At 38.2% G+C, this 27,285-nt stretch overlaps 1 protein-coding gene across 1 annotated transcript; it reads right to left on the bottom strand.

Annotated features, from left to right (window-relative positions):
- Positions 1–1,380: 1,380 nt before the first annotated feature.
- On the bottom strand, positions 1,381–27,285 carry SLC7A1 (solute carrier family 7 member 1). The gene is made up of 12 exons (XM_072404519.1): positions 27,128–27,285; positions 11,833–12,211; positions 11,061–11,219; positions 9,674–9,845; positions 9,098–9,234; positions 8,405–8,627; positions 7,999–8,138; positions 6,759–6,861; positions 6,422–6,624; positions 5,672–5,838; positions 4,847–4,955; positions 1,381–3,412 (listed from the first exon to the last, which is right to left on the bottom strand). Exons 2-12 carry the CDS (start codon positions 12,200–12,202, stop codon positions 3,255–3,257), a joined length of 1,941 nt encoding a protein of 646 aa, XP_072260620.1. The 5' UTR covers positions 12,203–12,211; positions 27,128–27,285; the 3' UTR covers positions 1,381–3,254.

Genomic DNA, 27,285 nt, shown 5'->3' with positions numbered 1-27,285 from the left:
TGTGTTTCTCATCCAGGGTTCCTCCAGAGGCTGATAGGCATTTATTTATGAGCAATTTGTGCCTCTCAGATCATTTATCACCACTGATGCCAATGATCTTTTTGGCTATCTGTAAGGGTGACATTCTTCCCACTAGTCATCAATGTAAGAGGTATCCATCACACTGACCACCACACTAATATAATGTGAGCTGAAGATTTAGTAATTATAGCGGGGTTCCCCAAGACCTGGAAGTTATTTCAAAGCATCTCCCATGTTAAATAGGTATAGAAACACTGCTATAGAGGGTATTATATCTCCTGTACAGAAAGCCAATCTTCTATAAGAAAGACAACAATAAAAAAAAAGGACATACAATTGTTTCACAACTTGACTATGGACCTCCTTTTAGGTAACTTAAAGAAATACCAGCTAGAAAAGGGTTCAGGTGGTCCCCCAGGAAGTCCCAAACTGCAAAATACCTCCAATTCCCTCTTATGTTAGAAAAAGAGCTGGCAGACAACACAGACAGAAGCGATGTACAAATGTCAGATGTATGTAAGCCAGAGATGGGTAAAAATCTGACATGGGTACACTGGTCACGCCATTTATTTTGCTGTTGATGAACAATCCAGAACAATTCGTTTGGAGGACAGTACAGCAGGGTGTCACTTGTTCATCCTCCTCTCTATCCATAGGGATGTGTGTACAACGCTCGTTCATTCATCTGTCACAGCAACAAATCACGAAATGTCTGACATCTGTACAGGGCTTTACACTATGTTTTCTCTCCTAAAAACTGCATGCCAGCATTTACAAACAATACTTTAAATATGCTATAATAATCTGCCAGTGCACAAGACAAAATCTGCAGAAATATTCCCAAATATTGGGATTTTTGAATCGAAATGCAGTTAGCACATGAAGCAAAAATTCTTATCAGCTTCCGCACACCTTTTTCTTCTTACATTGCTTGTGGAATAAGGTCCAGTTTGTCATTTTTACATTTGCAGGCACAGTGGAGAAGTACAAGTGATTGTCTGTACTAACTGAACAGAGGATGTACATTGTAATGCACTCCATAGAGAAGAGATCATATATTAAAGATACATTGGGATAAGGTCTTCCCTTTGTGAACTACAGGTTATCCCTTTCTAGCTACAGCTGCAGCCCCAGATCTGTGAACAGATTACATGGAAATTGTCATACAAAATATGCTGACAATCTGTGGATTTTCTGGTTATCATACCTATAGAGTAGGCTTCAAGTTTCATCCAATACAGAGGTCTAAAATGTAAAAACATACTGTAACAAACAAAAATTCAGTCACCTTTGTATGGTACTTCTCAATATTAGATCTTCACAAAGTAGATCTTTAAAAACACAAATCATACATACACGTTTCATTCACGGAGATCTACCAGATGATGGTTGTATTGGGAAATGAACAGAGACACATAGAAATGACTGGAACAAGCCATAGGGTTGTTCGAAAAGATTGAAGGATACAAAAACATTTCTAGATGTGTGCAATAAATCACAGATTTTTGGGACTGCAGAAAAAAGGTGTTTTTGACACCTTACTAAGCTGATTTATGCATTGTGTGTATTACCTTATGCCACTGCTCAGTTTTCAACAAGCCAGGCAAGTTTTTTTGGATTTGGTAAAGTCCAGTAAGCAAAAAGTGTAATTACATTATCATGTATTGTGGTTACTGCACTTTGTATACAGTCACTGCTCAGTAAGTGCTATAGATGAAGCCTAGTAATGGTAGCTGGATGTAAGGATATGATCCAGCCACTGAAAATGTGTAGTTCTATCTAATACACAACACACAGGAACACTTGTAGTGCCCCTAACACTGTCATAAAGGACAAATAGCCTATCTGCCATCAACTTCCAAACCAGCCTATGCCTTTTCCCTTGGGCATAGGTAACAAACGCAACAACTGTAATCCGGTCCAGCCGGAATCTGAGGGCCCACTGACAGTTTTTAATCAAAAGAAAGTTGGTATTAAACTTTTGCACTGGAAGAAAATTGAAAGTAAACACAGCCCAATGCAAAATAATGCCACAATGGTGGCAGTGTAAAGCCAGACCTCATTGCATCTGGGGTCCAATATAGGCCACTTTCTAACTTGCAGTTGAAGACCACGTTAGCCAGGCCCACACACCCCTATTTATTACTATACAGTTTTAAGAGTCAACCACAGCATTCGATCAACATTGTATCACGAGTTTGAGTGTGGTTCTGGTACAGTTCTTTCTCTAAAGACACAGGCAGAAATAACATGTCTTTGCGGAACTGTGCAGCAATGCAAACACTAGCACAAAGTAGCTCCCAGCCACTTCTATACAGCTGCATAAGTGTAGGTGAGAACACTGCTGAGCATGTGGTACAACACTGCAATGAACTGCAAGTCAGAACAGGGCCTTATGGTTTATTAAATGAACGAAGGGATGTGTACAGGGTAATTCATGCAAGAGAATTCTGTACTGTATAACCACATCATACCGGATTTTATATACACACATACTAAAAGTATTGCAATTAATAGGAATACAAAGTGCAGTAACCAAGCCAATAATTTCACCTTTACCTATTTAACTGAAGTATAGTGAACGCTTATTAGTTGCACAGAATTATCGCTTTAGTGTATGTGTTCCATAGCGATGCAGTGTAAATTATGATGTTGAAATCTCCCTTATGAAGTGCTCTGCACAGAAATTTTTTTACATTAAAAAAAGTTATGTATAAAACAAATAATTTAACAATTCTTAAAATTGACTGTAAGAGCCCCTTTCTGCGTAGAACTTCAGTATCATAAATAAATTTCCCATTCATAAACATATTGGCCGATATTAATAATCCCAATACATAAAATCCCTCTTCTACGGACTTGAAGGCTTTGGAATTGCATGAGAGATCCTCTGATGCATACCAGCATATGCAACATTTCTCTTGTCTTGGAGGATTAGCAAAAAAATAAATAAATACAAAAATGGTTTCCTTCTGCTGAAATGGACATCCATATATAACATTCAAAGTATCTGATCCATCTTAAAAGCAAGATCTATAATTGTATAACAGAGCAGCAGCACTAAGAAGTAACCATAACTCTGGCCACTCTGGATATTTGGAAGTAGAGCAGCTTGTCCGACATAGAATGCTTTGTGTGGGTTGCAAGCTTTGGGTAAAGTCATTACTATGGTTTCAGATAAATTTACTAGTTCCATTGCCTTGAAATATTACTCAAATTTCCACCAGGGGGCATCATGCAGTCGTTGAGTTAGCAGCATCTATGTCTAGAAAAGCTTGTTTCTCATGGTTCAAACCATTGGTCATTTTGCCATCAGATGGATTCCTGGCTGTTGTGGAGCCTTCAGCTTCTGTACTATGCCACATGCCATAAGCAAAATATATGACGAAACCTAAAGTAAGAGAGAGAATATACATTTGTAATAAATGTGTTAAAAAAAAGGACAAAAACAATAGTAATGAATGTCATCTGTAATAATAATCACCACCAATACCAACCAAATGTATTCTTGAAGTACACAGTCAATGCAAGTCATTATTCACTGTACAGATTTTTGTAAAACGTCTCCAATGAGTCACAATAGCTGCCCCCTTCCCTCAGGGCAGGGATGAGATCCTTTATGTGTATGAAATACCTTTGGGTGTGTGAAATACCTGCTTCCCCAACACTGCATGCACGCTATTCCACACATCCAAAGTGTTGCATGCTTTCAGTGTTCAGGGAGCAGTGGAGCAGCACATTGGCAACTGCCGAGCGTTACAGGCAGCTGTTGCATACTATGTCTGATAAAACTTGTAACTTATAGGAAAAAATAAAAACCTAAAACACTTCTGCTGTTATTAGGTCTTAAAAAAAAAAACACCAACGTTAGGCTCAGCCCAACGCTTTAACCTAAGGATACAGATCCTTCTCAGCCATGTCACTGCCAATGTTCAAATCTCATTGACTGAAAAGAACTGTCACTTTTTTAAAAATAGGTTTACTTATTCTGGACGGTTAGATTTATACATTTTTCCCAGTCCATAAATCCTGCACTGTTAAAAAATAAATAGCAACATATCTGTGGTAAGCAAGTTAGAAGTCTGACAGCTACTTTTCTGTCAACAACCTGCTAGTTCACACAATTTTGTGGCTTTTGGGTCTGCAAGATGGGGTCATTTATAGCATGGTCACTGTCATAAGCACCGACATAAGCATTTCATTTTATAAGGTTGGTCAATTATTTTTTTCATGAAATAATGATTTTTTTTTTATGATCTGTAACAGGGCTCTGCATTTTGCATACCTTTCTCTAACGTATGTACTATTTCTTACCCCTATATATGTACCTTTTACTTCTATAATAGGTATAAAATAACCTATTATGGAAGCCATTTGCTTGTTTTCTTACACCACAAAAATACAATTAGAATCCAACAGTTTACATTTACAATTGTTAACAATTTACTCCATTACAAATCGTAAACTCAGAATAAGGCTGGGTACACACATCAGATGATTGTCGTTGGATAATCGCCTTAGGGGCTGATGTCGGACGAGAATCTGGTGTGTGTACAGCCATTTGGCAGGTCCACAGATGACGAAAACAAACGATTATATTATAAGTGAAGGGAAGAGGGTGAAGCACGGTGCCGCTCCATCGTCCCCCTCCCCTGTTCCAAAGAGCAGAACAGCACTGTATGTACAGTGCTTGTTCATGCATTGCGCAGTCTTTTGTCGTTGGAAAGGACCGTGAATGATCCATTCCAACGACAATTATTGCTTGTGTGTATCCAACCTGAGAATTGATAAGAAAACAGTTCCTGAATTTGTAACACGCTCTTACCTATTACCATCCAGATTGCAAATCGTATCCACGTGCCTTTATCCAATTGCATCATAAGGTAAACATTTACAAAGATGCTCAAAATGGGGAGAAAAGGTAAAAACGGCACCTAAAAAGAACACAGACATGTATAAAAATAAGAGAATAACTGTACTACACACTGGATCTTACTGAGCCCTTATAAGGTTAAAAAATGATTTAGTAATTAACATCACAAAAAATATCTGGCACAGTGAGCTTTAAGCCAGAAAATTATTAGCACTTTCATTTATCTCTGGGTGAGAGATAACAAGGATGCAATGTATGTTTGGGAAGTGAGATTCTGCATTACCCAAATTAACTTCTCAAAGGAAAATACATGGGTTAACTGGTCAACTTCATCTATGCCTGTGAACAGTAAGGACTTGAGAAAACATGCGGATATCCTTTCTTTAAAAAAAAATAAAATAAAATAAACAAAAGCCAATTTCTTAAAAGGGACAGGGCAAACCCAGAAGATTTTATGCAAGTGTACACCCAATACAAAACAGCCCTTTGGGACTACAATGGTCATGTTACAACCAGTAACTGTACTATAGTAGGGGTAGAGGTGGCTGGTTGCAGCAAATGCTTTCCCTGGGTTCTAATGGGAGACATATTTGCGAATAAAGTAAACTGGACAGAAAATGATGTGATTTTTTTATCCCATAGAGATGTAGACATGATATGCTCTACAGTCTGCACAATAAAATATGATTCAAGACAAGAGAAAGATCAATGGATGAGATCAACTCTATCAGATACTATAAACAAAAAAAATGACATTTTTTAGTACAGATTGCTTACCTTAAAAGATAGTTTGGTTTTGCTTTCAGGTTGTCTCCAAATGATTATGGTTAAGACGCAACATAAAAACAGACTCAGGGCAAGAGGAAATATCACCGAAGCACTTCCATTTACCAGAGCCTCCTGACCAAAGACACACAGGCAGCAAAATATGATAATCAGCAGCCCTGAAAAGAGAAGAGGTGGATCATCAGAAACTGGAGAGAATTTCTTCCTATAAAACCCTGTAGGCCCTCATTTCTAAGTGACTGAGAGGGTGAATGGTCTGTGATGCCCCAACAGCAGTTCAAATCTCTAATTTTGTTCATCGGACAAGCTATACCTGTAAAAAGGACTACTGTAAATAAATCCTCTGCTGCCTAAACCATCACATATAAGAGATCGTTCCCCAAAGTTGGTTAAGAAACCAATAATTCTGTACACGTCCTGTAATGAATAGACGTTTGCTGAGAAATCAATGCAGGGAAACTGGAAGACTCCCACCCAGCTTTTGGAGCACCATTACTCTTACAGAGCAGTGGGTGGAAACATTTTGACAAGAAAGTTTTTACACTGTACAAGCTACAGCTAAATTGAAGAACTGAGGGAAAAGAAAAACACATAGAAATGGGGAATGTCACTCAAGAAACCTGGAATTTTTTAGTTTTGCTAGTGAACCATGGATTGCTTAGTTTACAAAGGAACTTGGTCACAGGGATTCACTGGTTCTTTAAACCAAAATGAACCACAAGTTACATGCCAATTACTTACCTAATCCACTGGCTGTACAATTTACTATGGCCCCAGATAACCTGGTTGGCTCGGAGCTTGTTGGACAGAGCAGCGATTTGAGAGTCAATTTTTCATCTATAAAACCGGCCTGAGACTCACTGGTACTGACAGACTCATTAATATCTGGCTCTTCGTTAGTGCTGGCCATTTGATAAGCCAGATTTGGCTGCTCTGGTTGATACCTATTAAAAGAACAAGGAAATAATAACATAAAGCAGTTGAAATAGGACCAGGTAAGTGCACAAAATGCACCAAACTTATTAAATTAAAATGCTTTATATGAAAATGCTTTCCATACAACATTCAAATACTTTACCTCAAAACTAATACACAGGCAGCCACCAAAGAATAGGCTAGAAGTGTGCCAATAGACATGAGATCTACCAAATCTTTTAAGTCAAAGAGAAATGCCATCAGTGCTAGAAGAGAATACAGAACATTGAGATTAGGAGTGTAGTTTTATTTATTGACTGTAAATTTCTAACAAGCATAATATATTTATGTGAAAACTAAGTCACATTTAGCACCTAGCGTACCCAACCATGAGCGTTTTATATCCCCTTTGGTCTGCTAAACTCCAGCCTTACTTTCAATCTTGCACATTATACAGGCTCTTCCCCTGTACTGAAACGGTCAAATAAAATATATTGCTGGCTGCAGAACATCTATTTTTTTTTTTTTTTTTTTTAACTAGGATGACAGTGATGCTCCTCCTTACCTACTGTAGAGAGAGTGAGTGTCAGCACATGAGCTGTGTTATCTGCAAAATGTGTAAATGAAAACAAAATACCTAACGCATGTTAGGAAAAGGTTTCCTGAAACCAAAATACAGTCCCTGATTCTCACTGAACCTTTTAAACACTGTTTGAAAAGGAGTGTATTTGTCATTATGTCATAAACACAGCTGAGAACATCTGCGAGTTCCAAATAAAGGAAAACAGCTCTGTACAGTATCACGTCAGCAGTTCCCAAACCGGCGGTTTAAGACATTAGGCAATACCAAAAATATCTCAGGGATGACTGGACACATTCCATGAAGCCGAAGCTTAGCTCAGCTGAAGTAACCAGCAACTTACAACGGACAGCCACTCAGTGGAGAATGGTTAACGTAAAAATCTAATTTAAAGTATTCTGAGTTTGCAATCAATGTAAGTAGCAAACGACTCTAAAAGCAATCTTCAATTAAAACATTTTTGTTTCATTTCTTTTCAATAGCTAGGGTCCAAGATTTTACAAATGTGAGGATAAAACAGCTGGCAGAAGAAGTGTTTGATGGTGTATCATTGGTGGGTTATCTAATCTAATAGATTATACTGTACAGGGACAGCAGTTTAAATAAAAACAAAAAAAGCTACAACTTTAAGTTCAATGTATACCTAGGGATTGACTAAACACCTGTGTATATGAAGCTACAGTTATTGTACATATGATATGGTAGCGTGCTGGGTGTTTTATAGGAAACCTTATTGGGAAGTATGTTGGTGCTTAAAAAGGCACAAAGTAAACCATTCAGAATATACCACTAATATTGAAGAACGCATCAAATTTCAGCTTACCTGCAACAGCTCCCGAGGAAACCGTGGCAATGACTGGTGTTTTGTTCTTCTCGCTGACTCTGGCTAAAAATTTAAACAGCAGTCCGTCATCTGCCATGGCGTAAATCACACGAGGCATTGGAAACATAGAACCAAGCAGACTAAGGAAAAGGAAAAAAAAAAATATTCCCTTATTAAAAGTTAGGCAGATTATCTATTTAATTTTGAATTGCTACAGACAATAAACATGCGTGAAAATAAAAAAAAATAAATCAAAACAACAAGGAGCCATCTGATCTTTTTTGGTGTTCATGATTTAAGGGGCGGGCAATAAAAATCTGACCACACTCCCTAATGCAAAATGCTGTGAATGCATAGGTCTCTTAGGGGAGAGGTTGATTCTTTGAGGTTGAGGTTGATGATTTACCTTGTAGAAAGCGCACAAAGAGATCCAACAGCAACGGCATATCTTGCTCCACCCCATCCAACATAACTGAAGGCCAATGGAAGAGGACTGTTTTTATCCAATTCATAGTATGGCATCATAAGAGTTAGGGCAGCAGATACTCCAAAGTATGCCACAAAGCAAATAAGGAGAGAAGCCACTATGCCAATAGGAATGGCTTTCTGAGGGTTCTTTACTTCTTCACCTAGTATAAAACAGAGAAAAAAAAAAGTTGTATTCAATTTTAATGGAATTAAATTAGCCAAATTAAGTCACAGGGATTACTCAATAATTCGACTGAAGCCTTCAAGACTCTTCAATAAAAAATAGAAGATCCTATCTGTAGCCATATTGATAACATGCCTTGTTTGGGGATTTGGCTATGGACATATCAATTCCAAAGCTAGTACCTGTAGAAAGCAGCTAAATTCTAAAAGACAGAGGATTCACACATGTGAACTTATTGCCAATAGCAGACTATGGTGGCAGACCCATCTGGTTCTGCAAACACTCTTTGCTGTCAAACTTTGTACAGTTATCCTGGAAAAAACAGTATAAAAGATAGAAAAGGATTCAAAAAGATCTAGGAGAACTCTAGGTTACCACATAACATTCACAGGAATAAGTATCAAGTCTCTTGGAATATACAGAAAATACAATTGAATGCAGTCTCACCTGTAGTAGCTATGCAGTCAAAGCCAACAAACGCATAAAAGCAAGTGGCAGCACCAGACAAAACTCCAGCAAAACCATACGGCATAAATCCGCCGGCACCATAATCCCAAGTACTGGACTCCTGTTCAATGGTTTTACTAATAGATAAATAAAAAAAAATACATTTTATAAATGCCTGAACAAGAACACATTGATGGTCATTAGTGGTTTGGAAACACCAATATACACACTTTTGTGAAACACCCCTCTGCTCATGTATTCAGATCCACCAACTGCAAATTTGGCAGATAGGCAGCCTCTGTGTACAGCAGATGTCCATAAAGGCTCATTATAAACACTTCAGAGATTTAGTGTCACTGCAATCAAACTCCCTTGGGTTAAATTGGTACACTAGTAAACGTGAGCCTCTGCAGTGATATTAAAAGAAAATGAGATGCACTTTAAAAAATTCACACTATGTAGATATGTGACATCAGCTGAATTGCAGATGCTTGCAAAATGATCACACATACACACACAGGACAATTATTGAAACATAAAGAAACTGTATAGAAATATAAGAGCTAACAGACGTACTTGAATGAAAACGTGAGGTTGGTTTCATTGAAATTCATTTCTGATAACTGCCAGTTTTTAATGGAACCTTTCACAAAGCCGGAGATGATGACAAACCCTAGGACCAGTACGTTGATGCATGTGAATACCTTGTTCACAATTGCGGATTCCTTTACACCGAATGACAAGAGACCTGTGGAAAGGCAAGTGGAAAGTATTGTTGAGAAATGGTAAAATATTGTAATATATTAAAAAATAATGCTGCCACACAAAAAAAATATAATATAGACATTATATATATATATTCATTATTTATTCATAATTACTACCTATGTGTAATCTCTCCTAATGATCAGTAATAATTAATATTGCTTTGTGTATAGTATTATTGAGTAAAGGTTCTCAATTCTAGCAGACACCAACAGTTTTGGTCCATATTGCCAAATGGGAACCAGCCAGAAGGGTTACTGATCATGTGATTGTTATGTCAGCGATGTGATTGCATGCACGCTGATGTCTTCATTCATAAAATGCCCCTACAGCTTGAAGGCGACATATTTCAATATGGATGTTTAATGACATGCAAAAAAAATTTACTTTTGCTAGCAAATAGCACAGACTTGAAATTGGACCAGTGCAATTTTCAGGCCACTTGCAAATTTCTGCAGTTTATTAGGTGTCTCCATTGTTCATTTGTTTAATACTGGAATTAAATTAATTATAATCACTATCCAAAATTAAATTGTGTAAGGAAAACAGAAACCAGGGTTTTTAGCCAAAACACTGCATATAAGACTAATTCAAACATATATTCATTTTATATATGAAAGGGGTTAACTGACCATTCTGACCCTGCTAAACCTGGCCTGGGCATCAAGGCATTATTCACCCTTGAGTTGTGAAAAAAAGCTGAGAAGGTTATCCCACATTTTCACCAAACCTGAATTCCGACCAATGGAAATGTAACAAGCACATAGCAAACAGAACTAAGGAAAAAAAAAATGAATAGCAAAGTGGCACGATTAAGTCCAATTATAGGAGGACGCTTTTAAGGACACTTTTGACCCAAACTATTCCCCTTAAGACTAAGGAATGTGGAGTCTATGCTAATACTTTTCTTTTTTCTTTAGGAATATCTGAAAATGTGACGATAAGGATTAGGTATATCTGAAAATGTGACGATATCCAAACACACCAGAAAGTTTCCTGTACTAAATGGAAACTTATGTATAATGAACAATGTAGCTCAAGTTATGAGTTGTAAAAATGGTAATGGAACCTTGAGTGATTTCTAAATCTCCAGGAATTTACAGTATGTTGTGCACAGTTTAATAACAGGGAGCTGGTCAAAAAAATAAAAATAAATAATCAAAAACATATTAATAGTTGCTAATGAAAAACAATTTACCTGTTAGCACTATAATAATAATCACAGAGAAGATATCTGGGTATTTGGCTAAAACACCCGGCACATTCATGGTGAAGTGTTGCAAACAGAAGTGTTCAATTTGTTTTCCAATAAGTTCATCAAATGTTGCACTCCATGCTCGAGCCACGCTTGACGTACCTAAAAATAAAACACATTGATGTTCATAACCAAAAGTTCAAAGGCATTTAGAAAAACATAAAAAAAACACACCAAACCTATAACTGTATATAACATCTAATACATACAACAGTTTCAAAAAGAAAGTCACAAGTGATGGTTAGGGGTTCCTTAAGCAAAGAGCAGCATATGCTTCTCAGACCAGCTTACCTGACACTAATGATCTTTTTGGATATTTGTAAGGGTGATTTTCTTCTAACTGACCACAATGCTAACGTACTGTAAGCTACATTTGGCTAGGGTCGTTTTTAGTTTTTTTTTTTTTTTTTTTTTTTTTTGGCTGAAATTTTTTTTTAGGGTTCCCCCAAATTAAAAAAAAAAATGAGAAAAACTTGATAACCGTGGGGGTCGGATCATTAATACATTGACATTTTAGGACAATGTTCCCTAGTAAAGTTAAACATTCAACTTTTTTGGCTAGCTTTAAGTCGTTTGTGCTTGAATATAACAGAAATATACTACAAAGATAGTAACTCCAGTTTTTAAATCATTCAACTCACTCACTACAGAAAGAAAGTAATATTTACAAATGCAGTAACATTTTAAAGGTTTTTTTAATATGGACAGAACTTACCGATAACATAGGAAAGGATTAAATTCCAGCCCGTTATAAAAGCCAGCAGCTCCCCCACGGTGACATAGCTGTACAGATAGGCAGAACCGGTCTTTGGTACTCTGGCTCCAAATTCTCCGTAACATAGGCCGGCAAGAACAGAAGCTAGAGCCGCAATAAGGAAGCAGAGAACGATTGCAGGTCCAGCATTTTCCCTGGCCACAGCACCAGCCAGTACATATACCCCTGCGCCGAGTGTGCTACCCACACCCAGGGCAATCAAGTCAAAGGTGTTGAGGCATCGTGACAATCTGCTTTCCTTGTCGTTGGATCCTACAACCTTTCGACGGAATAGTTGATTTCCAAAATCGAGAACTGCGTTAAAGCTCATCTTGTAATTCTGAAACAAATAAAAAATAAACAATGTTAATGAAAAACTCCACCACTAGGTACATTCTCAGTAATACATACAACAAACACACTAAAGATGTCACCAATATTCATATTCAACATTTGTAACTGGTTTTATTCTGCCATCAATGATGGCCTTTTTAAAGTTTGTCATCTTTCACTTATCAATGTTCAAGCAGAAGGATTGTTTACACAGGACTTGCACCCAACAACTAGTGCATTGTCACCTTTAGTTCTTCAGTGCTGGCTGATTACATAATTTGTTCTACTTCCGCCTTAATGTTGTCTTACTAATAAATATTTCATATATACATATAGTGCTATGATATGACAAAACTGATTTATTCATAGTACAATTACACCAAGGTGACAGCAATACCTGTGAAGGAGTTGTTTTTTTTTAAAGAACAATACTGCGTGCAGAAAAGGTGACACTTTGAAATGATTAAGTCAACTGGATCCTTCCATATGTCACTAGATGTGACCGACTTCATAACTAAAAACATCACCATTGTTTGTCACTTCAACAGTCCTGGAATGCAGTTTTAGCCGTGTCCTATCACTTGGCATCCTAGCCAAGCCTCTCCCTATGCTAGCATTACACAACCACACGCATGGTTTGTTGAGAATAGACAGGTTTAACCTAACCCTTAAATAGAAACATAGAAACCAATATAAACTAGGACTACAATCAAACAAGAGGGCTCCCAGGAGATCACATCTAACAAAGTACTTTTCAGTTTTATGCTGTCTGGCTTAACAAGAATAGGCAGGCTTTAGTTTTTTATTCTTTAATTGATGTTATAGTTTAGTTTTCTCCCCAGCCCCTTGCTGGGCACACCACCTGGCATTTTTCAGTAACCACCCGGCTGTTTTTGCATGGTTACTGATAAGTTGGGTTACAGTACAGGGTTGCCACCCCCCTACAATTTCTTCCCACCTGGCTTAAAATAATTTCTGAGTTGAGCATTGTATGTGTGACCATTTTTTTGTATTAACAGTTGGTAAAGCCCAAGCTCACTATAGCAGAACGGTCCGTATGGCATTTGATCTGCTGTGACCCCACTGGTGCCATTTCCCCACATCTCTTACCCAAAAAGAAAGACCTGTGTCATCCCAAATGAGGATAAACTGCAACAAAACACTTATTTTCATTAAAATAGGAAAAGGTTTGAATCTCTGTTCCAGCTGCTTTTCTATCTTTCTCCATTACCACAGAATATACAGAAAACAGTATACGTTTTTACTTATTTAATTAAATATTTCATTTAGTTAAGCTTGGCTATGTTATAGATTACAAGAAAAATGCAAAAGGGGTTTTTAATGCACCACACAAAGCACAGAGTTGAGCTGTGATTTTATGACCAAGTGTTCTTCTACTCTACGTAGTTTACGAAACAACATTCTGTTATCTCTGCCGATAGAGCCGGTTTGTCCTCCCCTTCACTATAAACAAAAATACACATTGTATTTCACTTGTAAAACCATTTATCTTAGGGGCCTTGAAATGGTGGTGAGAATGTCTTCGAAGAAAAACATTTACGCTGACCACCAGCCATTTTGGGCTGCAAAAAAAAAAAAAACATGCACACAGTTATAGATCAATTTGAATCCATCTGTAAGATTTAGTTTTTTTTTGTTTTTTTTTTGGAATAGATCATAAAGCAAACTTGACCTAAAAATACTGAAAGCCTATCCCTTGGTAAATACGATTTACAGCTACAAGGATTAATGATTTACTTAGCAGGGAAATTAAATAGTGAAAGCTACTAAGAGCAAGGTGACTATGTCCATAAAGGTTCCTGTTTATCCAGGTCAGGGTATATCTTGAAAAGTGTATATATATATATATATATATATATATATATACACACACACACACACACACACATATAGGTAGCAGAGACGCCTTAATTCAATCATCATGGCGTGTTACAAGGCAGATGTTGATTTTTCCAAGAACAGGACAGGAGGAGTGAATGTTGTGGAACCACCCCAGTCCAGTTGCATAATCACATTGGTCATGAAGTCTACATAGGTTAGTCCTTTGATTTACATGACTTAGGGTGTGAATTGTTGGTAAATTGTCAGGGTAGAGATATTAGAATGGCGTATGTGTAAAACTAAGCAGGGTGGTTCCACAACGTTCACAGCTCCCATAATGATGTCGGTCTATTAATATTTGCTATGTGGATATGAACAGAAATGTTCTTGAAACCAAGCTAAAGATGTGTCTTGGATGAGTTAAAAATTCTTCTATTACAAGAAGAAGTTCAGCTAAACAAGATTACTTTAAGAGAAGCCAGGGCCATATTGTATACCAAAACCTATGCTTCATTTATTTCAGTTTAGACCAGCTGTAGGCCCTGTGCAACCACAGCAAGTAAATTTCAGCACCACGGGGTAGCCTAATACACAAAAAACTATGAAACCACTCATAAAAACATGAATGCTTATGCAGGTCTTCCCACATAAAGCAAGCTGCCTATTTACATTGCTGAAGCAAGATCAACAAGACAAAACCAGGAATTGGAGCCTGGGTATTTAAAAAACAAACATGGCAGGCCCCCATGAACATAATTGCAGAAAGAAAATGAATGCAGAAGCAAAACAAACACTAATAGGGAAAAAAAAAGAAAAAAGAAAAGATGTATTTTAAAAGATACAGTAACTTCGTAGGACCAGCAGTTTTAGATACTTAGAAGTCTGTAGTTCCTTCTTGGCTTCTGAGATATGTGGGGAGCAGCAAGTAGAAGGTCTTTACATACAAGGGCATGCAAGAAATGACAAACTAGAGTCACCTTGTGTATACCATTCACACAGCAAGACGGCAGAACAATGAGTTGTTTATACAGTAAATATATTTATAAGATATTATACAAGCAAAGCTTGTAAACAGGGAAAGGAACACTTTCAGTCCATGATGAGCACAGCCTTCCATATTTCACAGCGGTATCATGTTTGAAAAGTTTATCTTGTTCTTGTGATAGCTAAACTATTTCATGCTGTTGTAATGGGCACTTTCCATGAATAAAAACATTTGCTTTTTACTTGGTGAAATATTATGTTTTCAGGATTGTTACATCTGAGTAAAGAATTTTACAGTTTACAAAGTAATTAACCTGTGATCAAGGCCAAAAACTGCACAGCTGGGTGTTGGGGCTGAGGCAATGGCAAAACAATCCTTTATCATATGCCGAGGTGAAATACGTAGGGGTTTACCAAATCTCCAAACTGAAAAGCAGCTGTATAAGCATTGCAGAAGAAGAGAATACCTTGCACAAGCAGTACAAGATACATGATTAATAATCCAGCCAGTGACATTATCTACTAGCTAATATTACCAGCATTTTTGTAGAATTGGAAGGATCCCATATTATTCCCATCAGGTCCGATTGCTTTCTTGCACCCCACTGGGTAATTTTACAACACTGTCAGGTGACACCAGAACAGGACATGAAAGATTGAGCGTCACCTGGACAGGAAGGAAGAGGCCACCGAAATACAACTAAGATTTTTTGGGAAAGGGTGAGAACCTCAAAAGGGACAGACAAGACTTTATCCTTTCCATTACAGGATAAACCAAGGCTATGTACATGTGCAATAATTGTCGTTGGAAAGGATCTTTCATGATCCTTTCAAATGACAAAAAACTGAAAGATACATGAACGAGGGCTGTACATACAAAGCCATTCTGCTCTATGGAGAGAGAGGGAAGGAGAACAACGGAACGGCACCCTGCTGTGCTCTCTCCCCCCTTCACTTTCATTATGATCGTTCCTCGTCCGTGGATCCACCAGATTCTCGTCGGATATCAGCCCTGAGGCAATTATTGGAGGAGAACCATCTGAGGTGTGTACATAGCCTAAAGGGGTAATGCATAAAGTAGAAAACTAGCTACAGCCACTTTCAACTTCACTTGATTTAGGCACTTAGTTGGGAAATCGATAGAGTATAGCAGTCTAGAAGACTAGAGGATTACCCACAATGAGTAAATACAGCATCACTACAGCTTCATTTTTTCTTAGCAGATATGCTATCAAAAGCAACATGAGATCAAAAGCATTTAAAGGAGTATTTTCTCCACATCCCTCACTTTAATGAGTGCTGCCAGTTTCTATAGGTTGTTAGGTAAACAGATGCTCTAATACAATGTACCAGCATTTCAAACTGTTCCAGACTTGGCAACACCCTTATGGCATAGAAACAAGTTAAAACAAAGAAGTATTCTAATACCATCACATTATGTCATCAGACAATATACCATGTCTGAAAGTATAATAACCTGACCAAGCAAGGAGAACAGGAAACCATGAAAAGGCATTTATCATGTATTTAAATAAAACTGTACACAAAATGTATTTATTTAAGTATTGCAACCTTTGTCAGATGTATTAGAAGTTACTGTGGTTTGTACTCATCGATCTGACTGACCCAGGATGATTCTTACTTCTGCTCGGCAAATTCCAGCTCAGAGGTAGAATGTACAGAATTAGAAATGACCACATCCTAGGAACATTAGGGCTCCTAGAAAGTCTATCATTCTGCGAGACCTTGATGTCTTGAATACTAAATGGTCAGCTGGCCTTGATACAAAAACACAATTCCCTTGAAACAAAGATTTTTTGTCAGGAGCACTGTGCAAAGATGTAACTATAGTAGAGCATCTTCTACATTATGCTAGCATTTCCGATAAACCAGACTACTTAAAAAGTTGTCTTTAGGTATTAAACTCTGAAATGCAACACAGAATGAGATGCAACTTTTCAGCATGTGCAGCAAATACTATGATCAAGTGGGATCTTGATGACCCCTTAGAGTAGCAGTTGCCAAACGGTGGTCCGCGCCTCTGCCCGGTGCGCCTCCGAGCGGGGTTAGGAGATGAACCCATCCGGGAGGGCTCACCGGCCAGAACTATGGACCATGTCCCCCATACGGGTGGCAGGCTCAGGGAAGTAAGCAGGTTCAGGCATCGTGACGTCACTATGGGGGAAGTTTCTTCCCCTTTGAGTGACACCTGGCTCCCCATGCATGCGCAGTCCAGAAATTTTAGTAGTCCGTGGGACCGAAAAGGTTGGCGACCACTGCTTTAGAGTTTAGCCAGGTTTATCCAATCAGGGCTATTCATAATGTGCACCAGAACCACAAAGTTGTTTAGTGCGGCTTTTCCCAGCTAGAACAGAAATACTAGGATTCTTGCCTTTCAAGGTACACCTGGTAAAGATATGACCTGTCTCTAGTACATTGAAAAGATATCTAACTTTGGCTTCCAAGTGCACAAACATTAATTGGTGTCTTATCTGTCCCTTGCATAACATTTCGTTGTAATAAATATATGAATTCATAACGGAAAAAAAAAAAAAAAAAGGTTGGTGACTGGATGTATCCGTTTGCTGTCACACGATGGTTTGGAAGCTGAATAACCTGTTGGTTATCCTATTTACCTGTTTAGCCAGATTTTCTCCTTTGGAACCCCTCATGAACAATACTTTAGGTATTTGACTTTGGCATCCTTGCCAATGCAACTTTTTTAGAATAGTTCCAAAACACGCTTATAATTGCTATATGAGGACTCAGCAGTAACACCACCAAATATACCAAGTTTATCAACAACTATTTGTATCAGATTTCATATGCATACCTGCAGACAAAGTTTATTTGATATTTATCTCATGGGAATATGTTTCTGAGGACAGAGATAAACAGATAAAATCAAAGGGAAAAAATAAGCAGACCTACTGGCTATACTGTATTTGGAAACACAAAAATTATGAAATTTTATTTTTATAATTATTTTAAATATTTACAAATTATAACCTACAAATGATATAGCACACATTTTAAGATGTTAAACATGTGCGTAGCTATGTTATACACCATTTTCAGGGACATATACAGATCATTTGTTGCATCTTGCTATGGCATTACCGGACAGAAAGTTAACTGTAAATTGAAAATATCACTCCCCACATTACTATTATATAACAAAGAATACAGCTTTTAGCAAGATGCCGGAACATATCTATTTATCCAGGAAATGTCACTGAAAAGATATTCTATCTGAGCCAACTCTCATGTTACATTTAAAGAGAACTAAATGCATAACCTAGTATAAAGGAAGTATAAAAATGATTGAACACTGATAACTTGTTCTTCAGAAACCCTAATGTATGGCAAGCTATCATGACATGTTATGCTGTGATATAAATGTAAACTAGCGTTTACCCTTAGATTTGTTAATTCTAAATCTCCATTGTCAGGCCCAGGTAAAAACTGACAGCTAAATGTGACAGGATTTAGCAATGATTATACAGTTGGGGCAAAATAATTGATATATTTTAGCAGGAACCCAGTTGCTTTGAGACCATGAAGTATTGCACTGCACTGACCTGACACTGAATAAAGAATTGGCACAGATACTCCTCTGGTTATATACTCCAGCATTTGTTCTTTAACACAATTGTATTATACAGTGTGTCTGTTTTTGTTGTCAGTATGACCCTGAGCAAAATCAACGACAATTTAATCACACTGAACACTCATGACCGAGATTATAGAATTACTAGTGATGGTAAGAGAACATCACATGATGTCACACATACAAGAGCGCCTAATCGCAGATTAACCTGGTCCAGCCGTCATCTATATTTAGTGTTCTAGCCCAGAGCAGGATAAGCCATGTCTCATTAACAGTGCATGGAAAAACCATTAACCGCCTTTCATTGAGAAAACAGTTATTAGGACAGTATGGTCACTGTCATGCTAATAGCTGAATGATGTGTTGATGAATATTGTAAATGGTTTGAAAAAGAATAACTAGAAGCAAGCCATATTCAACTGGATTTGTTCTGTTGTGTTGAAGATGTTTTACATCCTATCCAAGAAAATTTTTAAAGCTTCTTAGCTATGCAATAAAACATCCTTCAACATTACAGGGGTTGCAAAGGACAGACAGTGACACAGGAAAAGGAGAGGACCCTACTCCAAACAGCCTACCCCAGGAGCTTACAATCCAGTGTTCTCCCCGCCCTTTTTTTAGCTCGGTGCACCACCTGGCACTTTTTAGTAACCACCCGGCTGTTTTTGGGTGGTTACTGATGAGTTAGGTCACAAAACAGGGGCTGCAACCTGCCTACAGTTTCTTGTGAGTTGAACACTGCAATATAACTAAATGTGACAATATATACCATGCCTTGGATAGATTGGATCCCCCACTAATATCTTACAAAAAAAAATAAATAAATTAGAAAACACATCTAGTACATTTTATTTTATATATGTGTAGTAATTCTTGCAAATTCATTTTGCAACGATACCATGTAGTTCGAGTAGAATGAAAAAGTATGGATATTCCAATTTTTTTTCTAAACAGAGAAAAGACATATTGACTTATAGGTATAACCTTCCAGGCACAATACAGAGATAGTGGAGGACTTGGATGCATGCATACACAATTGTTCCCCTGTGCAGTAGCTATGCATTGTGTTTGTTGTACTGTGACCAAAGCTACCTAATGTGTGAAGTTTATCCATAACCAACATATATGCAATTTCTAACAGACTGCAATAGGGACCCACCCATTTTGTATTCAGATGGCAACAATAACCATAGTTGTGTAGGTAAATTTGGAGGGGGGGGGGGGACATGTCATTTAGATGGGTTCCTATCAGTTTTCAGAAATTAGGGGGAAAAAATAGATAGGGATAATGGAGATCATTTTCATTACAGAAGTCACACACTCAACCTTACTTTAATAATACAAACATAGCCTTTACCTATATTTGTATTTTTTATTTTATTAAAAAGCAATCTGTTTTTGAATTTGCTGTGCACTGACCAGATGCTGGCACACATATGTTGTACTTTTTAATCTAAAAGGTTTTGCATAGCTCTGTAATGGTCAGGCACATCAGGTCAGGCACCTATTCACAAAAGTCAGAGAACAGTAAGCAACATGTGAAACGTTCCATTGCAATGAATCATGTATCTATTAACATAAAAAAAAAAAATCAATGAATAGGGTGATAAATACAACTTCAGAAGTAACATCATAAGCTGGTAAAGAATACTCTGCTTTGAAACAAAGGTGAAGTAAAGGCTCAGAGAGGGATGATGCAACTTTCAGAAAAGTTGCCTGTCGATGAAACAGCAAAGAGTAGAAAAAAAACCCGGCAAGCAGCTCAGAAAGGGAGGAGCATTTCATTGCCTGCGTATCAACTCCCTGGCACTCAAATCTGCTAGCTGGCAAAAAGGGGACCTACTAAAAACCTGTTCTGTACATTTTAATACCAGAGATGCCATTGCATATATTGTCAATAAAAGTGGCATTCCTCCCACGTGCACATCCCTTGCATTTTAACAGAGCTATTTGCTATGGTATGTTGCTGCATTAGCATATATCAAACATATGTTTTGCTGTACTGTATGCATCTCTCCTGTGTATTGGCTTTTAACTGCAGAAGAAGCAGGAGTTATGTTATCCTGAAGAGGCCAATCACAAAACTGGATGAAGCCACCTAGGAGAGATGGACAACTTTTAACTTGGACCACCTTATGACATTAGAAAACTCAAAGCTATTTGAAGGATGAGTGTTACTGTAATAAGAAATGAGCAGGTGGATGGGTGCAGCTGTACACTGACAGTAAATCAGAGCAGAAAACTTTCCCGTCACCATTCCACCAACACCGAATTTGCTGGCACAGTACATGCAGAAGTGCGTAGGCACACTTCACTATCTAATTGTCTCTATACAATCAATATATTTATAGATAGAATATTTGCAAAATACTGAAAAAAAGTACTGTGCACAATGAACCTAGTAATGCCTTTGCTTAGCAGGTAATCCATGTAGTCCAGCTAGAACTTCTTTATTGAGTCTTAGGTAAGCCCCTACCAGGGGGAGGGTAACATCAATTGGTTTAGCAGTCAAGACCCCACCTGTCTATCTACTAAGAAAGGAGTTTTCCAGTATTGTGTACTGTTGGGCAACAGGAAGCAGCACAGAGACTTCATACCCCAGACAATAGAGTGAAATTTGGAGATTTACTTCCAGTAACCACCTGCCATCCCACGGTCACCACATATTACATGCAGTACAGGTTGAACTACAGAGGGGCAGCAAGACAACCAAATCACAGAAATCAGATTGTGGTGACCAGTAGTGTTGGGTTTATTAAGATAAACAAAGCAACCTAACGATGAAAATTGTGCATCACAGGAACACCAGAACACTGCAAAAAGCTTAAACCTGTACAAAGGGAGCCTCATTCAATTTTGTGCATAAAGTATTTTTGTATTTAAATTGTACACTATATATATATATATATATATATATATATATTTTTTTTTTTTAGTTATCACAGATTGTTCATTATTACACTACAAAAAAAAGAAATAAAAAGAGCCAAACCCATGCATAGATCATCCTTTTCATCTAACAAATTAAAATATTCACAGCAAAATCAGATGACATGACTGAACAAATGTTGTTGGAGAAGTATATCTCCAAGATGATTGGCAACAAGTTACACTTTCAAACAAACATAGCTATAGAATTAGCTTCCCCATTAATCACAACTGTTAAGGTAAACTTGACTTGTCCCCAGGCAGGTATTCAGCTTCCTCCTTCATAGGACATACAGGTAAAGAAGAATTAAGTAGTGTGTCTAGTTTGGAGGTTGATGCAATTTGCATTGAGTCATCAGTGTAGTCTGACACGTCAGTGACTGGTTATAGTCAGCTTATACTTCAGAGGACGCAAGGAAATTAATATAACCCATATGCAAATTTGTATTTTCCAAACAAGGATTATGTATATCAAGCTAGTTGGCAAAGTTACTCCAACACTTCTTAGCAGCTTGGGAAATTCATTTCACAATTTAAATTAATGCATACATTATAAACTAGATCAGGCAGGGTCTACCGCTGCATCATGCTTCTTTACTTCATTTATCAGAAGTCTCACCTGTAAGTTATCTGATGTGCAGCACTGTCTGAGATTCTTAACAACTGATATACTTAAGCATATTTTAGATTGTGAGCTCTTCAATCTAAACTATGCAGGTGTTCTTTAGTCATATCCAGTGTTTAAATGCTCCAATTTATATTAGTCATCCACGTGAATCACGTGACAGATATTTGTAGCTGGATATATTCACGACTGGCTGCATGGTATAAACTGTGGCATTGTGTAAGAGAACCTTTGAAGAATAAAGATTTTGAAGCTACATGACTTCATGTCATTCTAGTGTCTCCATTGAGAGAAAAAGCTGCAGAGGTGGTAAATTTTAGGGTGATTTTTACTTGCATTCTGTATATTTGCATCTGGTAAAATATCCAAGACATTCTGCTTCCTCAATGTGACGCGGATTTTGGGAGTGATTATTACCCATAATGATAATATAAAATCTGTTATTTTATTTAGTATCAGTGGTTAGCAGATCATATTGCCAAATAAAATATTTACTACATTCTCATTGTATCTTTTCCTTATTCAGACTGCTCCGAATTACTATATTACATTTCCCAGGAAGGATTTTACAATCCAGCCATGGGATAAGTTTCTTTTTGTAACCATCAAGCATCCTTGAGGGAAGAATAAAAAAAAGAAAACAGAGTTGCAGAATGACTTTAAAGATTGTTTATTTTAGTGTAATACTTCCTTAACTAATTAGGACTCCGCTGAGCATTCCATTAACACCATCCCTTTTCTGGGCTGACTGTTGAGCAGTTTGGAAGCATCAGAAAGGTGTAGCAAGTCTTTGGACTTATTCACACCTTTGCAGTGTGTTGCAGCACTACATCGCACTAAAGCAATTCAACTCTAAAATAAGTGTTGCAGTATAGGAGAATTTCACATGTGCAGCAAACTGCAAAACACATTTCATTCAAAGTAGCCCAATTGTTTGTTGTGGTGCGCCGCAATGTTAAATATGGTCCATGGCTTTCTTTCTGGACACATTTTGTACATTGCCACCCTAGTGCAACACACAATAACGTGTGAATCCAGCCTCATTATTATCATATATTTACACAGAGCCAACACTCATCTCACTGGTGATGCAATAATAAATTAACACTTTGATGTAGAGACATTTACTTCCTTATTCCAGACCGAGTTTGTATAGTATGCTTCCATGAAAGATAAGCAATGGCTTTGTACAGTATTAAATTATTCCATTGATAGTGTCAGATTGTAAATTGCGGATATCAAGAGGGTTTGGAAGAGGTAAAGCTTGAAATAACTGAAGTTAGGAATGTTTGGCACTGAGGTTGGGTCAACATGACCCACAGGGAAAGTGACAGGCCCAGAGAGACACTATGACTCAACTACTAACACTTCCCAGCTGTAACCAAGAGAGCCATGTATGGGTAGGTGTAAGGTCAGAGTGGATTTAAAATAAATGCTACAGCTACAAATTGAAGCAGACTAGTGTTGTACAGTGCAATTAAAACAGGAAACAAAAGAGTTATATACAAATATACCGTACACAATAGCAGTGAAAATCCTCAGCACACCTTGCACAGAGGAAAAAAAACAATCACCAGATGCTTAAGTGGCAGCAGAAGACCTTCGGTGTGTGATTGTATCAAGTTCAACAGAACAACAATCAACATTCAAATCAATTAAAAACAAGTGTGCATGGGAAAGACAATGCACACAGCAACACAACTTAAATAGGATTTTTTCTTTCTGACTAGCTGGAAATTATTGTACTTCTTTATAAATTGCTCTCCCCATGTACACATTTATTGTTAAATTTAAACTGATTTCACTGGTTTCCAACCTAGTTACACACACTCACATATTCTTACACACATAGAAATACACAAACACAGAATGACTGCAGTTCTGAAGTGTTTACAACAAAGGTGACTTGTTGCATCACTATATGTAAACGGAGGTACGCTTTGTGAACAATGCAATATCAGAAAACCACAAACCGGAATTATAGTAGAGTCCTGTAAATAAAAGTACAGGAAGCACATTGTAATACACAGTATACCAGTACAGCCTGCACTGCTTTTTTTTTATCAGAATCAATGCTTTTAAATTAGTAATCGTCATTAATGCATTATCCTCCTGTCCAAAGATATTGCCTGAATCCAGAAAGAGAGCACCAATTTCTGTAATATTGTGTGAGTGGTTTACATCATTGATTTTCCCAGCCTCTTGTGAACTGCTTTTGCATGCTTCCACTGCAAAGTAATGCTTTAGAGCCCAATCGCAGGTACCGATACCAATAATGGTATCATATGCTGGACCACATGAATGCATTATTTATGTGTAAAGTCATTCTTTTTCAATACCACTTCATTGCACTTATACTGAATAGGGAAGTGGCAGGTGCAGCCAACAGGGCCCCTGTGCAGAACTGACTTGGGGCCCCTGAGGGATGAGGAGGATCAGAGGCCCTTGTGACACACTTTGCACCTCCCTTTGTCTGCCATAGGACAGAAGCCTTCTCTCAAGTCAGGACCTATTGAAAATGAACAGGCTGCAGTCATGAAGTACACTGCTATGAATATGAACGTATGCTACAGCGCATGCAATGCCGCAACATGATTATTTGTGAATGCCTTTAAAATGGATTCAGTAGGATCTACAAGGTCTGCTTTAAATTGAGAAATAATACAAATACCAGAATAACTTCAGCATACAACATTATCCCATAGTTAGTGTTAAACACTTGTCAGATATTATCGGTCTGTCTCCTCCAGGAGAATTCACCTTCTCTGTTCTGGCATTGTGTCCAGTTTGAGAACTGATGGGCAATTATACATTTTACGAGGATAGACGAGTAAAAAAACTTCCAGTGGGGTAACATGTTCCAGTGACAATCAAGATTGGAATTCAAATTGCTTTTTCTTGCTTGCTGTATCTTTGCATACAGATACTTGCTGTATCTTTGCAGCAGAACATGGATAAGTAATGCACACAATACTGCATGTATTATGACAACACACATCACATACACTGGGCTGCATTTCTTTCTTTTTTGAATTTGTATGATCAGGCAAGATCATTATTGCAGAAAAGGACAGGCGATGTTTCATCTGCACTAATACATCTTACCTTTCAGGTTTCTGAAATCAAAGCTGAGCTGCGCATGTACAGCATCAGCGTCGTCCCGGCATCCGTCTTCAGGCCGTCAAGGTCACGCATCCCGGGAGGCTCTTGGATGCTCCTTCTGCGCATGCCCGAGCATCTCAGGCATGCCCAGAAGGAGCTATTTCGACAAAATGGAAAGAAATTGCTGATCTCACGCATGCGCTGCGCTCCACATTTATGCTTTCATTCATTCTCAATTTCCAAGGCAATTGAGAATGAAGACGGTGGTGCTGCACACTTTTTTTTTATGTAAGTAAAGTGAAAATTCTGAGTTTAGGTACGCTTTAACAGCTCCTGGTGCTAGAACACAGAGAGGTGAACCGCATGGATTTAGTTCTGCTTTAATTGTGCTCCAAATGCACCTTACCAGCACACTGGGTATAAAAGGCAGCATGGACATCCTTTCTGTGTGATGCATGAGCTACCAACATATGCATGGCACATGCCTTGGATAGAAGGAAAAAACTAACAAGTGTTTCTAACCCTTCCACCATCTCTAAAATTAAGAAAAATGTTAGATGGATATATACAATAATTACACCCGATTGCAGTGTGCCTGGATCTATTTAAAGCGTACCTAAACTCAAATTTCTCTTTACATAAAAGGGTAGACAACCCTTTTAGGTAAGGTAAAAATTCTGTTTGTTTTTAAAGGGTGCAGCACCACCCCCTAGACGATCGAGAATGAATGGGAGCGCAAAGCCTCCTGGGATACCTACGTCATGCATCCTGGGAGGCTCTTGGGTGCTCCTTCTGCGCATGCCCGAGCATCTTGGGCATGTGCAAGAACCTTTCTGTGAAAAGAGAAAGATTTGCCCATCTTACGCATGCGCAGTGAGATCAGCAGGTTTTTTTTTTTCAAAAAAGGAAGAAGAAGCAGGAAGAAGAGGCGTAGATGATGCACCGACTCAGAGACGGATGCGGGTCCCGATGGATGAATTGGACTGCCCTGTGGGATTTAAGGGAAATTGATTTTTTTTTTATTTTAGGCACTCTTCAGTTTAGTTCCTCTTTAAGATGGGGGAATCCTTGAAATAACTTTGTCACCTATAATTACTATATCCACAGCTCAGTGTATATTAGGGGAGGTCATTATCACTCTTACATTGATGTCCAGTTGGGAGAACATCAGTCTCAGGCTATGTACACACACCAATAGATTCTCATCTAATAATCTAATTTTTTCTTATGATTTGAGTATCTCCCAGCTGAAGACTAAGCACTCTCCATCTGCTGAGAACACATGCGCCTGTCATACAGAGAATGCCCATGTCAGGAGAAGTGGGCGGGGCCTCCATATTGCATCATTCACAAATAGTGCGGGAAGATCCCCGAATATTGCTGTTATTTCCCTCACATGCCGGGTTCTAGGAATTCAGAGTCCTATTAATATCACAACTAACAATTCCACCCCTAATATAAACCATGAATAGGGCGATACCTAGCCGGCATGGCGTAATACAAGCATGAGGCGAGTCATAGTAAAAATGGAGGCGAACAAGGCAAGCCATGTGCTCTGCCGGATACAACAAGCTCGCCTCATCATACAAGTTACCCGGCTCCTTATAAAACACCCGAGTTCTGTCAGATAATGGATGCCAGGCTGTCTCCATATGTCTGACAGAACTTATCACATCCTCCTTAGCAACCGCCTGACATTCACCCAGATGAAAGTGTTAGCTGAAGGTAGAGTGTGAATGTATGTTCTGGGTGACAGAACAAGGCGCCCAGTGATGAGTTGGCGGCGCGTGTAGCGGACATTCGCCGATTATCAGGCGCGCGCCGGCCCTTACCTGAGGGGAGTTGGCGGGAATCCTCAGCGCTCACCTGGCCGGACGTTCTGCCTGTCACGCTGCCCCGGGATCGGTACACCAAGGTCGCTGCACTGATAATATAGCTATGAAGTGGCAGCGTGCTCAGTGTTTCTCATTGCCTGGCCCCTCCCTAGTAT

Source organism: Pyxicephalus adspersus, chromosome 1 (assembly GCF_032062135.1).
Source record: "Pyxicephalus adspersus chromosome 1, UCB_Pads_2.0, whole genome shotgun sequence".
In the NCBI taxonomy this organism is placed as follows: Eukaryota; Metazoa; Chordata; class Amphibia; order Anura; family Pyxicephalidae; genus Pyxicephalus; species Pyxicephalus adspersus.
The sequence above is the reverse complement of the archived record's forward strand: the minus strand, read 5'-3'. Positions and strand labels throughout refer to the sequence as shown.

Coding starts and splice junctions, on each gene's coding strand:
- SLC7A1 (XM_072404519.1), bottom strand. CDS start 12,202: ATGAGCTTTAACGCAGTTCTCGATTTTGGAAATCAACTATTCCGTCGA. Junction 9,235..9,673: donor AACCTCACGTTTTCATTCAA/GTACGTCTGTTA, acceptor TTTATCTATTAG/TAAAACCATTGAACAGGAGT. Junction 8,628..9,097: donor TGACTGCATAGCTACTACAG/GTGAGACTGCAT, acceptor GTTTTATACTAG/GTGAAGAAGTAAAGAACCCT.